Genomic DNA, 17,894 nt, shown 5'->3' on the forward strand with positions numbered 1-17,894 from the left:
CTCTCCTTGGTGAATACTGAAGAGAAGTATTCATTGAGAACCTCACCCACTTCCACAGCTTCCAGGCCCATCTTCCCACCTTTGTCTCTAATCGGTCCTACCTTCACTCTTGTCTTAATGATGCTCTTCACATAAGTGAAAAAAACCTTGGGATTTAAAAAAAATATTTAATAATTTTATTTACAGCATGGTAACAGGCCCTTCGGGCCCAACGAGTCCGCGCTGCCCATTTTAAACCCCCATGTTAACCCACCCATACCTCTTTGGAATGTGGGAGGAACCCGGAGTACCGGGAGGAAACCCACGCAGACATAGGAGAATGTACAAACTCCTTACAGACAGTGAAGGGAATTGAACCCCGATTGCTGGTGCTGTGATAGCATCGCGCTAACCACTACACTACCGTGCTGCCTCCTTAACCCCATTGGCCAAGGTCTTTTCATGTCCTCTTCTTGCTCTCCTCAGCCCCTTCTTAAGTTCCTTCCTTGCTACCCTATATTCCTCATGAGCCCTATCTGATCCTTGCTGCATACACCTTATATATGCTGCCTTCTTCCTCCTAACTAGTTGTTCCACCTCTCTTGTCACCCATGGCTCCTTCACCCTGCCATTTTTTCTCTGCCTCACCAAGAGAAATTTATCCCTAACTTCCTGCAAGAGATGCCTGAACAATGACCACATCCCCATGGTACATTTTCCTTCAAAAATGTCATCTCAGTTTACTCTTGCAAGTTCTAGCCTTATAGCATCATCATTTGCTCTTCCCCAATTAAATATCTTACTGTCCTCTTTGCTCCTATCCTTTTCTATAACGATGCTAAAGGTTAGGGAGTGGTGGTCACTGTCCCCCAAATGCTCACCCACCTAGAGATCTGTCACATGACCCGGTTCATTACCTAGTACTAGATCTAATATGGCATTCCCTCTGGTCGGCCTGCCAACATACTGTGACAAGAATCCATCCTGGACACACACTTAATAATCTCTGCCCCGTCTAAACCTTTGGTACTCAGCAGGTGCCAATCAATATTTGGGAAGTTGAAGTCTCTCATGATAATAACTCCGTTACTCTTGATGCTGAGGTTTAGGAATCTCCTGGCTGTGAAGTGCCGGTCGTCTATGCAGGTTGTCTTTGTTCATTTAATGTAAGAGGATGTTTTTCTCTGATGGAAGTTCAGATGTTCAGCTAACTTGTTGATTTTCATAAACTGTCGGTGTCAGAGGAATTTCACACATTAAAGTTCATTATACCAGTACAGTAGAAGATCATTCCAGGACTTGTACCTCACACAGAGCTCATCATGTCTGTGGATGGAGAGCAATAAAATGGTTACAGAGGTGAAACAGACTTGGAACAGATTGTTTCTGTTTATTCCTCCATGCCTGTAACATGGCTAATCTGGGAATATTCTTATTATTTAATGCAATAAATTTCCAATGAAAAGCAGACTGGAGTAAAGGCAGACATTGAAACATAGAACCACATGGAGCATAAAACAAGCTGATTTCCTGGAATTCACGTGGGCTCACACACACCGGCTGTAATCTGACAATGAACTTCCCTCACCCTTGTCCATCCGCAGCGGGAGGAGTCAAAATGACTCCAGTCTCTGCACTTCCCAAATCAGCAAACTGAAACTTGAACCAGCTCCAGAAAGTCCTGAGGCTGATATTTCATCACTCACGGACAGTGAACAGAATGAAGATTTGTTGCGACAGAAATTGTTCCAGCAGAAGTCTTAAAGTATCACCAGTGATATTGAATCTTACAGCACATAATGGGCTGGTCGGTTCATCATGAGAATTCCTTGCACAATCTATCCAATTTGTCCACTCACCTGCACTCCACACAGTGCTGGGAATGTTTTTGTTCACATATAAATCCAATGGGTATCAATATCCCATCCCCTGGGTGTTGGTCTGGTGGGCACAAAGAGGGGAGGGTTACATAAGTTGCAGGGTATAAAAACATAGGCAAAGATTTAACAGAGTTTAATATCTTTGGCATCGAGTACTGTGGTGTTGGTATAACTGGTGAATCCTGGTGTCCGTGCTCAGTGGTCCTGAGGGAGATGCTGGTGTCTGACGAGGGAAAACATCAGGACAACTCAGCAAGAGAGGGGACGGTAAGTCAGGCAGATGGGACCAGATGGTGAGTGAAGGAAATGTAGTGAAGATGGAATAAGTTTTGAATTGAACTGAGACAGGCTTGTTCAGATCAGTGCAGTTATTATTGTTACCTTATAGGAATAGGAAGTCACATGTGCCTCAAATCTACAGAATCTGGAGGTTTAGTCAGGGCTGCACCAGGTAGGTAGGAGATACAAAGCAGGACAGAGGAGGATCAGGGATTTGAGGGAGTTGGCACAGGGACGAATTGTGTCCCACGAGCAGGAAACAATAAGGAAAATGTAAAAACAAGGGACGAAGTGAGGAGTAGTGGGACCAAGATAATTGAGCAGTAGAGATCTTCACCAGGAGACTATGAACCTGGACCTCAGGGGTAAATTTGTTACTTCTCCTATACACTCCAAGTGCTGATGCAGGGTCTCGATCCGAAATGTCGACTACCCCTTTCTCTCCACTGATGCTGCCTGATCCACTGAGTTCCTCCAGCAGTTTGTTTCTTGTATCTCTGCATCTCCAGTGTTATCTTGGTGTGGGCTCTCAGGTAGGATCAGGCCAGCTGAAACACTTACTAAAATCGGCCAGAGCTGTGTTAAGGGGAGGCCCAGCATGCTCACCCACTGTTGGGTAGGAGAGCTGCTCGGGTGCGGCAGGGACACTGAAGTAGTTTCACTGAGATACAAAAGCATTGTTGGCAGAGTTACCAAACCGCACTCACGGTCGATGAGTGTCTTAGTGGTCAATTGGAATAGTCAATAATTCAGTGTATTTTAGACATACTTTGGCTGTTGATGAATCAAAATATCAGACAATTAATTCTCACATTCAACATTCCCATGTACACATCTACAATTGCATCCTTTTACAATCAGAAATTGAGAAATGTTGAGTTGCAAAGATGTATTGAAGATACCCAAAGCTGCATCAAGTAAGGGATGTCACATTTCTTGTAACTCACATGTTTCAGCCCAGGGATTATTTCCTATTTATTATAATCCCCAGAATCACTGCCAAGTCTGTGAAATATCCGTCTACTGTGGGCCCGCTGCAAAATGTGGAACTGAGTTACTGTGCAGCAAATCTGGAAGTGTTCATCTGGGGAAATGGCATCCGATGTACAATTAATCCAGCCTGGTGATGTGTGATTCTCAACAAAGATTCGTTGACACTGGTTAATGTGCAGTTTGAATAAAAAGCAATGAGGAAACTATGTGGTGGTGAAAGTGTGTACAGTGATGAGTGAAGGCTATTTTGCCCATGACACATGGGACAGGGTAGGTGATAGGACTCTTTGAACCTACTCTCCTATTGAGTAGACTCCAGATTAATCCTTCCTCACAAGTCCCCTCCCTCCTGTCTGATTCCCACATTTGCTGCTTTGCTGGGAGTGCAAAAATACATTGATCACAGCCTGGAAAACACTCAGTGACTGAAATGCCAACAGGTCCTGAGGTGGAGACTTCCTCAGATGACTTTGCTTGCTCAGTCACTGAGTACACTCTATGCCGTAAGTTTACCCTATTGATGATGTTGATCATTGCAAATATCTCACAGAGGTCTCCGAGTAACAAACCGTGGGATCTCTGTTCTGGAGCTATGTATTAGAAATAATAGTTTTCATATGCATAAACCTGCTGATAATTTTTTTAAAATCTTAGGAAAGTAAATGACCCAGAGAGTCTTCTATTGTTTAAAAATTCATGGAAAATCAATGACCCAAATGTCTTCTGTTGTTAAGTTCTTTCATAAGTTGGAAAAATAGGAGAAAATGTGAAGGAATTGGATTGGAGTGAACACAAAATTTTGATATATTACAGCCCCTCATATTTTTATAACAGTGAGAAATAGCCCAATTTTCCAACAGCTATACGTAATTGTTGTCCATTTTAATGTGCTTTTGACAGCTACAGTTAATGAACACCAAGGTAAAGCTCAACTGGATGAGCAAAATGGTATCAGTGATTGCTATAATATCGGAGCAGGTCTGAGTGTGTATATGGAGCAAAAAGGCCAGCCAGGGAGGGACACATCCATAGATCCTGTCAAATGACCCAGCTAATGCAGTGACGTTGACAGTGTTTTACTTAATATTTTCTTTGCCCTGAAGTGTTAAAGATTATTTTACTCAAGGTTAGGGAGTTCCTCTGATTAACTACAGTCACCTCCAGAGGTTGTGCATAATGAAAGTGGAAGAGTTCAATAAATAAATATAGCCCTCTTCACTCACACATCAAACAACAGAGAGGGACAGAGGCAGTGACAGACATCGTTGCTGTGATGGAGGGAGGATCCTTTGGCAGAAAGCTAATAGGAAGTGAAGTCAAAGTTAAACAGCCCCACGGCCATGAAAACACTTATCCTTTGCTGCTCACGGTATGTTGTGATATGTTTTATTTTCATTGATTTGTTGGGAGGCAAATATTTTTGTCAGCATGTGTGTTTGTTTCCATGTTTCACCCAGTTGTTCCTCAGATAATGGAAACTATGAGGAGGAAATACTATATGAGAGAAATCTGTGCTGAGGAGAGGAGGGGAGGGCAGTGAGAAAAGAACGGGAGGCCTGAGACTGAGGAAAGGAGGAGAATGGAAAAAGTGCAGGAGGCCCATGACCAGGAGCAAAGTGAAGTCAAAAAGTTAAAGAATGGTGAGGCATAAAAATGTTCGCTGTTGATTCCTGTTGCCAGGACTGGAGTGGACCCCACTGTGAGTCAGAATGATCATTCCTGCAGCAGGTGTTGACTGCTCAAAGAACTTCAGCTGAGGGTCGATGAGGTGGAGTCTGCGCTTCACACTCAGGGTGTGCGAGAGTTACCTGGACATTGTGTTCCAGGAGGCAGTCACATCCTTGGGATTAACTTCCTCAAGTTTGATCTGTGGTCAGGGACAGGAGAATGTGATTGCAAAAGAGGGAGGTAGAGGGAAGAGCCTCAGCCCTTACCATTGTCTATCAGGGTCAAGGTTCTTGCTCTCTGTTCAGATGAGGATGAGGATTTCAGGGAGGAGGTGCAAGCTGTCCGTGGTATCATGGCACAGGGAGCAGGTCAAGTGGGGGGAGAAAATAGTAATGTAGTTGTCATAGGTATAGCATGGTTATGGGACCGGACACTGTTCTATGCAGCAAAGACAGAAGGTCGTGAAGGTTCAGGTACACACAGGCTACGATCTGACCCTGCAACTGACAAACCTGAGGAGAGGAGCCGCCACAGCTGCAGCCTCAGCACTTTACACACCTGGGAACTGATTGTGGTTCAGGAAGCCCCGACCCTTTAATCTCAGAACTCAGCTGCTCATGGTGACAGAGGCCGGCATTTTTTGAAGGATAAGGAGACTGATATCCGCAAAATATTCTCATGTCACAAGCTGAATTATCATGGGTGACTCTGAGATGGAAACTTTGTTGAGAGGCCTCAGCCAGAGCTCAATGCCAATGGGATTATGGAAGATGAGGAGAGGGAGAGCAGAGGTTCTGGAGGGTGGAGCTTGGTCTGGGGTTTGCAGAGGCAGTGAATGTTTGCACTGCAGGAACAATATCCTTAGCGAGGCAACCAGGGCAGACACAAGACCCGAGAACGGAGGAGGATACAAACTAAGAATGATTGTAGGTCTGGCACTACTGCGGCAACGTCTGACTCTTCACGGAAAGTGGGGCTTGTATCCAATGTTGGAACTATGTTTATACCTGTGTATAGTCCACAAACCTGCAGCATTAAGGTGCACAGAGACACAGACATGTAAACTGCAAAAAGGAGAACGATTTCCTGGAAATCAGAGGTTTAAGCTCCACCGTGTGGTCAGCATGTTCTCCTGAGTTGTGCAATTTTGAAGCGACTGAGGAGTAAAGCCTGGAACTGGATTGTGTTTGCTTAAAATAAAATAGTTGGTTCATTTTGCAACAGTCACTCTGCCAAATGTGCCTTTTACACTTTCTCCCTAAAATTAATAGTTAAATCTTAAGACTAATCCACCATCTATTCTGATATATAATGCACCTGCAGCTGTAGACCACATGTGGTGAAATGTAAAACTGCAAAAGTGAAAGCAGATCTGCCTCATTTGCAGGGAAATTCCCTCCCTCAGTACGTCAGTGCTTGGCAGATTTCACTGCAGGAGATGATGCAAATGAGAGAAGCGAATCCCCATAAATAGGAGCTCACTGGATGACTGCACCAGAACTTGACTCAGCAGAGAGCTGAGCTAGGAGCAGAAGGTCCTTCCGCAGATATCTCTTCAGCATCACAAAGTGGAAGATGGACAGAGCAGCCTCTGTAACGATCCTCATCCTCCTTCTGTGTGCCATTGCTGCACAGGGTATGTTGAGATGTCTGAAGTTGTGTTTTATTCTTTATTAAACTGTAGCACAAGGTCATGATTTTGTGGTTCATGTCTGTTTACCGAAAAATCAAATCCATCCAGATTAATGTAAGACTGATTCAAGTAGCTAGACTGCAGAAATAGAAAGAAGTGCACCAGTGAATTGTGGTCAAACGGGATTTGCCTTGTTTTTATGAATTGCAGCTGCTCTTTGATCTTTGCTTTTAAGCTTCTAAATAAGTCTCACAAGCATACTTTTCTGGAAATAATTGCTTGCAACATTTGAGAATGAGATTGTGCAAACACCTAATATATCTCTCTGCGTTGTGCATTGATGAAACAGAAATGCTGGAGAAAGTCCCAACAAGTTTTACAGGCTTTGCTCTCCTTGCATCAACAAAAAAATCTGAGTGAATGTGATCTTTCCACAGGTGTTCCGATCCCAGGAGCACAAGGACGGTGCCAATGCATTCAGACCAGCTCTCATGTTATTCGTCCAAAGGTCATCCAGAGTTTGAAATATATTCCCAGAGGATCTCACTGTGAGAACACAGAGATAATGTGAGTAATTGAGTAAGAGCATCACCTTTAGCCTTTCTTACTCTCTGATATTTTTTTAATAAGGTGTGAACTTTAATTTTGAATTTTTGTTCATCAGCCTTTAAATGTCACCTTCTCCTCACAGTGTCACTCTGAAAAATAAGAAGAAAGTGTGTGTGGATCCTGATGCAAAGTGGTTGCAGGTTCTCATCACAGCCAAGAAAGGTCAGTGTTTGTTGTTTGCCAGAATTCACACTTTACCTGTGAATGAACATGGGTGTCATGACTTTGTTCATTGTGTGAGTCAGTCCTTCATGGTGGAGGGTGCTGTCTGCTCCTCCCTGCCGAACATTGGCTCTAACATTTGGCACCTTCTGGTACTTTACTTGAGTACCCTCCCTGTATGTGTGAGCCATAACCTGGTATGTCAGCAAACTATTTGACCACGGTTGGTGTCAGAACTGAGCCTGTCATTCACCTCACTCACATTCCTTATTAATGTTCCCGGCAGCTATGATGAGGACCCGGAAGCAGAGGATGGGTCACAGGAAAACTATCAGTAGCAGGAGTGGTGACTGGGACCAACTGTCACATCTTTTATAATCCAGCTGAACCAACCAGTGAAGGACAATCTATGTTCAAAGCAGGGACGCAAGGAATAAAATACTTCCTAGTGATCTTCCTCACAGGCTGCAGGCATAGCGCATAGGCAGTTGAGGGAATGAAGCGTTAGATAGCCAAGTAAGGAGAATGCTTTGTCCTGGATTGTCTCCAGTGTCTTGGTGTTGCAGTTACACAGATCCAGGGAAATAGAGAGAGTTCATCACACTCCAGAGTTATGCCTTGTAGATAGTGTAAAGGATGATAAATGTGTGTCAGGAGGTGACTCACACACTCGCTGCGCAAACCAGATAGATACAATAGATAATGGACTGTTGATGCTCATTAAGATAGCAATGGTAATGCCAAGGATAGTCCTTGGGTCATTGCCTGGCTTGTTGGTTGGCACAAATGCTACCTGGCACTTACACATTCATCCCTGAGTGCTGTCGAGGTCCTGATATAAGCTTGCACAGTGGCACTTTGTGAAGAGTTAGAAATGGATTTGAGCTTTGTGCCATGCATTTTGGTTAATGACTATTGCAATATTAATGAGCTGCTATTAGGCTTCCAAGTCATAACAATCAGCTCCTTTTTGTGGAATGTCAGTTTGATAATTCTCTGAGTTCTGCATCAATGTGGCAACACTACAAATTTTTCAATTTTATTTCAGGTGGTAAACAACACAATTGAAAAAAATGAAGCTGCAAAATGAAGGAATCGCCTCCATCCTGAATTATCTGACAGGGAATGAAGGAAGCTGGGTGTTACCTCAGTGATATTACCTTCTAATGGTCAATTCCACTGTCTCCTCGTCATGGTCTTCTGAGAATGATCGTGGTGTTCCTCCCTGTCACAGGACACGTTTACATCCTGCCACGCTACCTCTTGACATTCAAAGAAAGCAACTGATGTTTGTGTTAAATTTTTTGCCAGATTCCAAGTTTATTTCAACGTTTGTTGTTGATCCTGGACTCATGAACTCTATGGAAAAGACTAAATGAGATTGGTGTCAATTGTTAAAATGTAAGATTAGCTATGAGAGTAGGAGATGATGGTGGTTTTAGAATACCTTAGTTCATTAATTTCCATGGATGCATTGTTCAAAAGGAACTCGGTCCAGAAGGGAAGCCAGTGATGGGGTGGTGGACTGTGCTCTCTGCCATCCCTGAAATAAAGGCTGGAGGACATCAGATAAAATTCACACCTTGTTCACAGTTCCTCTGCCTGCCCTCCGCCTTTTCTGTCTTTTCAAGCCCATGTACTTTACCAGAAATGAGAAAGGATAAATCAGCCTATGTACGTAGAAGAATCCTTTTTGGTTATTTCATTAAAATAGTCTGAATTACAATGGTCATGATATAGATAATTAAGTAAAAACATTTCACCTTTCTCCTGAATGTATTGTGTGATGTAACATTGTCTCAATGATTTCCAGAGCAAAATTTGCACAGTAACCTTTCCTGTTCATAGTCTGTGATATACTGTTGGCAATACTGTGGACCAAATGTGTTTGGGTTTAAATGAAACATTCTTATATCAAAACTGCAAGTAACATTGGTGCTATTTTACAGCAATGTTTATATTTTAACTGGAGCTGTGGAGTTTTCTCTGTAAAGCGTCAGATTTTAGGATCTATCCAAAGTCTGTGGAAGCAAATCCTATGCAGATGCAATTTTTATGTAAAATACCTGCACTTTAGAAGGTAGTGCTGCTAATGGTCTGACAATCACTGAAGGAAATGAAACTTGTAAATAGGAACAATGTCCATATGGTGATAGAAATGCTTGGACCTGAATGAATTTTCACTGACTGGTTCAGTTGACAAACCATCTCGTATGGCTGGTTGATGTATGTGAATGAATTTGTTGAGCATTCCTCAAAAGAACTTTAGAAAGTAAAATAAATTAGATTTGTCAAGAAGAATTTGTTGTCATTGCTTCTGAATTTTCAGTATACAGTTCTATGTTTCTCCATTTGATGAATGAACTAGACTAAGTAATGAAGAACAATGTGTCCAGGGCCAAATCTGCACATTGTCAATGGGATTTCATGCAGTTTCTTGAACTTGCCAAATTGGTGCAAATTGTGTGGACAGGTACTGGGGCTCACACGAGAGAACTGCACTGCCAAGTGGATGCAGTGATGCTGCAGCTGTACAAATTGCTGATGAAATCCGAGGGCTCATGTGAGTATATGAGGAGAATTAAGGGGTTTGGGGGATGCGCAATTAGCAGTTTGGTTATGAAAGGGTAAAGATGACTTCTGAGCCCTCGTTATTGTAATTCAACACTGGCAGGCAGGATGCATTTTGCAATTAACATCAAACAAGGAAACTGGAACTGCTACAGAGGGCTAAAGCTGGGATGAAAGTTAGCTCAGGGGTCAGCATGAGCACGTTAAATGTAATCTTTCTGATCATTACTTCATAGGATGTAGATGATACTAATTGCTAATCCTAATTGTCCCTTGAACTCAACGCCCCTGGAGGTGGTGACTGTATCACGGGGAAGTAAATGGGTGAGGGGTGTGGGTGCGAGCATGTGTTTGTGTGTGTGTGTGTGTGTGTGTTTGTGTGTGTGTGTGTGTGTGTGTGTGTGTGTGTGTGTGTGTGCGTGTCTGTGAGAGAGAGAAAGAGAGAGAGAGAGAAAAAGAGCAACTGAACTGTACGCGATTTCATCTGAACATCTGCCCATTTTGGTGTGAGCATTACTTCTAGTGCAGCAGAGTTCAGTTTCCTGTTGTCTTGGTCTCCCTTGGCACTGGATCTGTGAAGCCCATGTGGTAGTTGAGGTGCAACAGCCAGTGTACGTTAATTGAACCATTGTTCTGGGAACTTCCACCCCAGAATATGAAGACCAGGAATGTCTCGATAGGGTCCTGAAGGCAAAGGTCCAGCAAAAAACCCAAGGCCAAAAGATTGAGTGCTCAATAATGAGAGTACAGGAGCCTCAGCAACTCACTGACAGTCATGACATGCACAGGTTCTTCGGTGGTGTGCAGCCATGTGCTGTCCCACACCTGAAGACCCACTGAGAGCTGAGAAAAGAGGGACTCTTAAACCTGCTGACAGAAACAGTGCGAAGATAATCTTCCAAAACTCAGCGGTAAAGAGATGTAGTCACAAATCCACAATCTCATTATCCACATCTCGGAAGAAGAGAATATGCCAGGGGACCTCAGAGATGATGCAATCAGGGAAGGGAGCCCTTAAGAGTCAGTGATCATAATATGATGGAATTCACCCTGCAGCTCGAGAGGGAGAAGCTAAAATCGGGTGTATTGCTATTACAGTTGAGTAAAGATAACTACAGTGGCATGAGAGAGGAGCTGGCCAAAGTTGATTGGAAGGGGACCCCAGCAGGGATGACGGTACAGCAGCAATGGTTGGAGTTTCTGGGAGTAATTCGGAAGGCGGAGGATCAGTTTATCCCAAAGAAGCAGAAGCATCCTAAAGGGAGGATGAGGCAACCGTGGCTGACAAGGGAAGTCAAAGACAGCACAAAAGTAAAAGAGAGGGCATACAATATTGCAAAGAATTGTGGGAAGCGAGAGGACTGGGAAGCATAAAAAACCAACAGAAGGCAGCTGAAGAAGCAATAAGGGGAGAAAAGATGAAATATGAAGGTAAGCTAGCCAATGATATAAAAGAGGATACCAAAAGTTTTTTCAGATATGTAACAAGTAAAAGAGAGGCAAGAGTAGATATCAAACCGCTGGAAAATGACACTGGAGAAGTAGTAATGGAGAACAAAGAAATGGCGGACCAACTGAATAAGTATATTGCGTCAGTCTTCACTGTGGAAGACGCCAGCAACACGCAGGGGGCAGAAGTGAGTGTAGTCACTGTTAATGAGGAGAAGGTGCTTGGGAAGCTGAAAAGTATGAAGCTGGATAAGTCAGCTGGACTGGACGGAGTACACCCCAGGGTTCTGAAAGTGATAGCTGAAGAGATTGTGGAGGCATTTGTGGTGATCTTTCAAGAAGCACTAGAATCAGGAATAGTTCCGGAGGACTGGAAAATAGGAAATGTCACTCCACTTTTTAAGAAGGGAGGGAGGCAAATGACTGGAAATTATAGGCCAATTAGTCTTGTTTCAGTGGTTGGTAAGATGTTAGAGTCCATTATTAAGCATGAGGTTTTGGGGTACTTGGAAGCACATGATAAAATAGGCCAAAGACAGCATGGTTTGCTTCTGGGGAAATCTTGCCTGGCAAATCTGTTGGAACTCTTTGAGGAAGTAACAGGCAGGATAGACAAAGGAGAGTCAGTGGATGTTGTTTAGTTGGATTTTCAGAAGGCCTTAGACAAGGAGCCACAGATGAGGCTGCTAAATAAGATAGGAGCTGATGGTACTACAAGAAAGTTACTAGCATGGATAGAAGATTGTAAGGGCATCAAAGGTTATGGGAGAAGGCAGGAAAATGGGGTTGAAAGTGAAAAATAAATCAGCCATGTTTGAATGACGGTGCAGACGATGGGCTGAATGGCTTAATTCTTCTCCTATACGTAATGGTCCTATGACTATGTTCAAGAAAGGATTACGTCTGACCACAGAGGGGTCTCACTCCTGGCTGCCACATGGAAAATCAACTCCAGGGTATTTTGAACCATGTCCTCTCAGTGTTCGAAGAGCTGCTGCCCGTATAAAAATGTGGATTCTGTCCTTCTTGAGATATGATGGGGATGATCTTCAATGCTTGACAAAGTCAAGCAAAATGCAGGGATCTGCACCCAACATGATAAATGGCCTTTTTGGACCTCACAAATGACTGTGTCTCCATCAATCTGGCAGAACTGTGGAAAACACTCCTCAAGTTCGACTGTCCACTGAAATTTTCTTCAGATTACATTTGCTCCATGATGGCATTCGAGGAGCTGGGTTTTACACTCAACAGCTGCAAAACAAAGGTCCACTGCCAACCTGCAGCACTCTGCCCTCTGATAATAAAGGTTCATGGTGAGACCCAGGAAAACCTGCATCACCTCCCATCTGTCGGAGCCACCGCACAGTAAAGGCAGATTAATCTTGAAATGCACAACTGCCTTTAATGCACCAGCACAGCCTTTGGTCGGCTGAGGAAAAGGTTACATGAAGATGAAGATTTTAAAGTTGCACAAAATTCACCGTCAACCAGGCAGCAGAAGGAGAAGAAAACTGATATCACTTCCCCCTCCCAGGTCAACATCCCCACTGTTGATGACCTAATACAGTAAGTCAGCTACGTTGGGTCAGCCACATAATTTGCATACCCGATGCCAGACACCTGAATGGGACACTGATTCTTTGCTGTGTCACTGGAAGAGATTAGCAGGAGGACAGCAGGAAAGATTCAAAGATGTTCCCTAAAGCTTCCTTGAAGAGACTGCAACATCCATGCATTCTCCTTGGAATCCCTGGCAGAAGTGGAGAAGCAACATTGGATATGGTTCTGAGAGCTGAGTGCAGTTGGGACCATGCGAATTCTAGCCTGATAACCTCTCTGTTCCCCTTACCACATCATATTCCTCATTCCAGAAATATGTTTTTTCAGGAATAGTTTTACATTGTTCCGAGAGAATTCCTTCTGGGCATAAAGACCTGAATATGATGCATGATGTGGTCTAGCTACCATAGTGGCTCTTCCTTCAGACTCAACCATCCATGGAAGGTTCCCATCCACCTAAACCACAGCCACGTTCAGGTATACCCTAACTGTGTGAGTGTACCTGATCTCCAGAATGAGAACCTGAAAGAGTAATGTTCTGATTAACGTGGAGCATTGGGTAACTGTAACACAGCAAGTCCTCACACATCTGATATTGGAGATGGACACCAGTTGTTCAGGGAAACTTGATGGACGGTGGACGTATATTTGTTGTCTCTGATTTTATGTGTCATTAAGCAATGAACTGAAGAATGTTGGAATTAGAATCCAATCCGCCTGGACCCCAGTGTGGAGAAAATTAATTCACTTCTGGGATCTCCACATAGCTCAATCTTTGTCGCATTTTTGAAAGTAATCCACTTGGAGAGTGATTACACTGGGTCTTTCCCTGCAACCTGGACAAAGTAGTTATGTGGTGTTGGAAGGACCGTATCAAAATGTAACACGGGAAGATAATGGCAACAACAGCTAAGAGAATGACAAGCATTTTCTGACATTGGAGGCACTCTTGATGCTGAGGTTTAGGAATCTCCTGGCTGTGAAGTGCTGGCCGTCTATGAAGGTTGTCTTTGTTCATTAAATGTAAGAGGATGTTTTTCTCTGATGGAAGTTCAGGTGTTCAGCTAACTTGTTGATTTTCATAAACCGTCGGTGTCAGAGGAATTTCACATATTGAAGTTCATTATACCAGGACTGTATAAGATCAGTCCAGGACTTGTACCTCACACAGAGCTCATCATCTCTGTTGATGGAGAGCAATAAAATGATTACAGAGGTGAGACAGACTTGGAACAGATTGTTTCTGTTTATTCCTCCATGCCTGTAACATGGCTAATCTGGGAATATTCTTATTATTTATTATAATAAACTTCCAATGAATAGCAGACTGGAGCAAAGGCAGACATTGACACATAGAACCACATGGAGAATAAAACAAGCTGATTTCCTGGAATTCACGTGGGCTCACACACACCGGCTGTAATCTGACAATGAACTTCCCTCACCCTTGTCCAGCCCCAGGGGGAGGAGTCAAAATGACTCCAGTCTCTGCACTTCCCAAATCTGCAAACTGAAACTTGAACCAGCTCCAGAAAGCCCTGAAGCTGATATTTCATCACTCATGGACAGTGAACAGAATGAACATTTGTTGCTGCAGAAATTGTTCCAGCAGAAGTCTTAAACTATCACAAGAAAGGTGGGAGGCAGCATAAAGGAAATTACAGACCTATTAGTCTGACGTCAGCGGTGGGAAAGTTTATTGGAATCGATCCTCAAGGATGAGGTTATGGAACACCTAGAGGTGCAATGCAAGATAGGTCCTAGCCTACATGGTTTTGTGAAGGGAAGATCCTGCCCTGACCAACCTATTGGAGTTTTTTCAAGAAATCACAGGTAGGATGGATAAGGGAGAGGCAGCAGATGTTGTGTATTTAGACTTTCAATAGACCTTCGACAAGGTGCCACATAAGAGACTGATTAATAAGATGAGAGGTCATGGTATTACAGGTAGGATAACAGAATGGTGGAGCAGGAAGCAAAGGGAGGGAATAAAAGGATCTTGTTCTTATTGGCTACCAGTTACTAGTGGTGTTGCGCAGGGGCCGGTGTTGGGGCCGCTTCCTTTTTACCTTGTACGTAACGATTTGGATGATGGAGTAAATGGTTTTGTGGCTAAGTTTGAGGATGACACCAAGATAGGTGGAGGAGTAGAGCGTATTGAGGAGACAGGAAGATTGATAGTTTAGGAGAATGGGCAAGGAAATGGCAGATGAGATTCAATATTGAGAAATGTGTAGTTGTTCACTTAGGAAACAGAAATAAACGGGCAGATTATTATCTAGAAGGAGAGAAAATTCAAAGTACAGAAGTACAAAGGGACTTGGGGGTACTCGTGCAGGATACCTTAAAGGTTAACCACCAGGTCGTATCGGTGGTAAAGAAAGCGAATGCTATGTTGGCACTCATTTCGAGAGGTATAGTGTATAAAAGTAAGGAAGTGATGATGAGGCTCTACGGGGCAGTAGTGAGGCCTCATTTGGAATACCGTGCACAGTTTTGGGCCCCATATCTTAGGAAAGATGTGCTGCTGTTGGAGAGGATCCAGAGGAGATTACGAGGATGATTCCCGGAATGAAAGGGCTTACGTATGATGAGTGTTTGTTGGCTCTTGGACTGTACTCACTGGAGTACAGAAGAATGAGAGGGGACCTCATAGAGACATTTGAAATGTTGAAAGGGACTGGACAGAGTAGATGTGGTCAAGCTGTTTCCCTTTGTGGGTGAGTCCAGGTCCAGAGGGCACAATCTTAGAATTAGAGGGTACAGGTTTAAAACAGAGATGAGGAGAAAATTTCCTTAGCCAGAGGGTGGTGGATTTGTGGAAATCCTTGCCACGTACAGCAGTGGAGGCCAGATCATTGGAGGCATTTAAGGAAGAGATAGATAGATAGATATCTAAATAGTCGGGGTATCAAGGCATATGGGGATAAGGCCGGAAATTGGGGTTAGAATAGTTTTATTTTGTTTATTCCCCCCCCCCACTCAATTTCTCATTCCTTTTACTTTTTTCCCTTTTCTTTGGAGCAGGCTCAATGGGCCGAATGGCCTACTTCTGCTCCCTTGTCTCGTGATCTTGTGATCTTGTGAATCTTATAGCGCATAATGGGCTGGTCGGTTCATCATGAGAATTCCTTGCACAATCTATCCAATTTGTCCACTCACCTGCACTCCACACAGTGCTGGGAATGTTTTTGCTCACATATAAGTCCAAAGGGTATCAATATCCTGTCCCCTGGGTGTGGGTCTGGTGGGCACAGAGGTGGGAGGGTTACATAAGTTGCAGGGTATGAAAACATAGGCAAAGACTTAACAGAGTTTAATATCTTTGGCATTGAGTACTGTGGTGTTGGTTTAACTGGTGAATCGTGTTGTCCGTACTCAGTGGTCCTGAGGGAGATGCTGGTGTCTGACGAGGGAAGATATCAAGATAACTCAGGCAAGAGAGGGGATGGTCAGTCAGGCAGATGGGACCAGACGGTGAGTGACGGAAATGTAGTGAAGATGGAATAAGTTTTGAATTGAACTGAGACAGGCTTGTTCAGATCAGTGCAGTTATTATTGTTACCTTTTAAGCATAGAAGTTACATGTGCCTTGAATCTACAGAATCTGGAGCTTTAGTCAGGGCTGCCCCTCAGAGGTGGGAGATACAAAGCAGGACAGAGGGGTAAATTTCTTACCTCCCCTCTACCCTCTCAGTGCTGATGCAGGGTCTCGATCCAACATGTTGACTATCCCTTTCCCTACACTGATGCTGCCTGATCCACTGAGTTCCTCCAGCAGTTTGTTTCTTGTATCTCTGCATCTCCAGTGTTATCTTGGTGTGGGCTCTCACGTAGGGTCAGGCCAGCTGAAACATTTACTGAAATCGGCCAGAGCGGTGTTAAGGGGAGGCCCAGTATGCTCACCCACTGTTGGGTAGGAGAGCTGCTCGGGTGCGGCAGGGACACTGAAGTAGTTTCACTGAGATACAAAAGCATTGTTGGCAGAGTTACCAACCCGCCAACCCGCCAACCCGCCAACCCGCACTCACTCTCAATGAGCGTCTTGGTGGTCAATTGGAATAGTCAATAATTCAGTGCATTTTTGACATACTTTGGCTGTTGATGAATCAAAACATCAGACAATTAATTCTCACATTCAACATTCCCATGTATACTTCTACAATTGCATCCTTTTACAATCAGAAATTGAGAATTGTTGAGTTGCAAAGATGTATTGAAGATACCCAACGCTGCATAAAGTTAGGGATGTCACATTTCTTGTAACTCACATGTTTCAGCCCAGGGCTTATTTCCTATTTATTATAATCCCCAGAATCACTGCCAAGTCTGTGAAATATCCATCTACTGTGGGCCCGCTGCAAAATGGGGAACTGAATTACTGTGCAGCAAATCTGGAAGTGTTCATCTGGGGAAATGGCATCCAATGTACAATTAATCCAGCCTGGTGATGTGAGACTCTCAACAAAGATTCGTTGACACTGGTCAATGTGCAGTTTGAATAAAAAGCAATGATGAAACTATGCGGAGGTCAAAGTGTGTACAGTGATGAGTGAAGGCTGTTTTTGCCCATGACACATGGGACGGGGTAGGTGATAGGACTCTATTTGAACCTACTCTCCCATTGAGTAGACTCTAGACTAATCCTTCCTCACAAGTCCCCTCCCTCCTGTCTGATTCCCACATTTGCTGCTTTGCTGGGAGTGCAAAAATACATTGATCACAGCCTGGAAAACACTCAGTGACTGAAATGCCAACAGGTCCTGGGGTGGAGACTTCCTCAGAGGACTCTGCTTGCTCAGTCATTGAGTCCACTCAATGCTGTAAGTTTACCCTATTGATGGTGTTGATCATTGCAAAGATCTCAGAGAGCTCTCCGAGTAACAAACCGTGGGATCTCTGTTCTGGAACTATGTATTGGAAATAATAGTTTTCATATACATCAACCTGCTGATAATTTTCTTAAAATCTTAAGAAAGTAAATGACCCAGAGAGCCTTCTATTGTTTGAAAATTCATGGAAAATCAATGACTCAAAAGTCTTCTGTTGGTAAATGCTTTCTTAAGTTGGAAAAATTGGAGAAAATGTGAAGGAATTGGATTGGAGTG

At 43.6% G+C, this 17,894-nt stretch overlaps 2 protein-coding genes across 8 annotated transcripts in view; both read left to right on the forward strand.

Annotated features, from left to right (window-relative positions):
• The window catches only part of LOC127582184 (interleukin-8-like), a 143,113-nt gene that overhangs the window by 50,962 nt on the left and 74,257 nt on the right, over positions 1 to 17,894 (forward strand). The window lies entirely within an intron of this gene.
• LOC127582204 (interleukin-8-like) overlaps positions 1 to 17,894 on the forward strand; it is a 33,889-nt gene that overhangs the window by 10,420 nt on the left and 5,575 nt on the right. Inside the window, exons 2-4 of one of the 5 annotated variants that reach the window (XM_052037323.1) lie at positions 6,870 to 6,999; positions 7,124 to 7,203; positions 8,252 to 9,498. In XM_052037323.1, coding sequence (XP_051893283.1) covers positions 6,870 to 6,999; positions 7,124 to 7,203; positions 8,252 to 8,271 — 230 coding nt within the window. In that variant the 3' untranslated portion in view covers positions 8,272 to 9,498. Of the gene's footprint in view, positions 1 to 6,309; positions 6,436 to 6,869; positions 7,000 to 7,123; positions 7,204 to 8,251; positions 9,499 to 17,894 lie in introns of those variants that run through there. The other 4 variants (XM_052037329.1, XM_052037339.1, XM_052037347.1 and 1 more) reach the window with 4 other exon arrangements.

The sequence above is a fragment of the Pristis pectinata genome, chromosome 2, assembly GCF_009764475.1.
Source record: "Pristis pectinata isolate sPriPec2 chromosome 2, sPriPec2.1.pri, whole genome shotgun sequence".
Lineage (NCBI taxonomy): Eukaryota > Metazoa > Chordata > Chondrichthyes > Rhinopristiformes > Pristidae > Pristis > Pristis pectinata.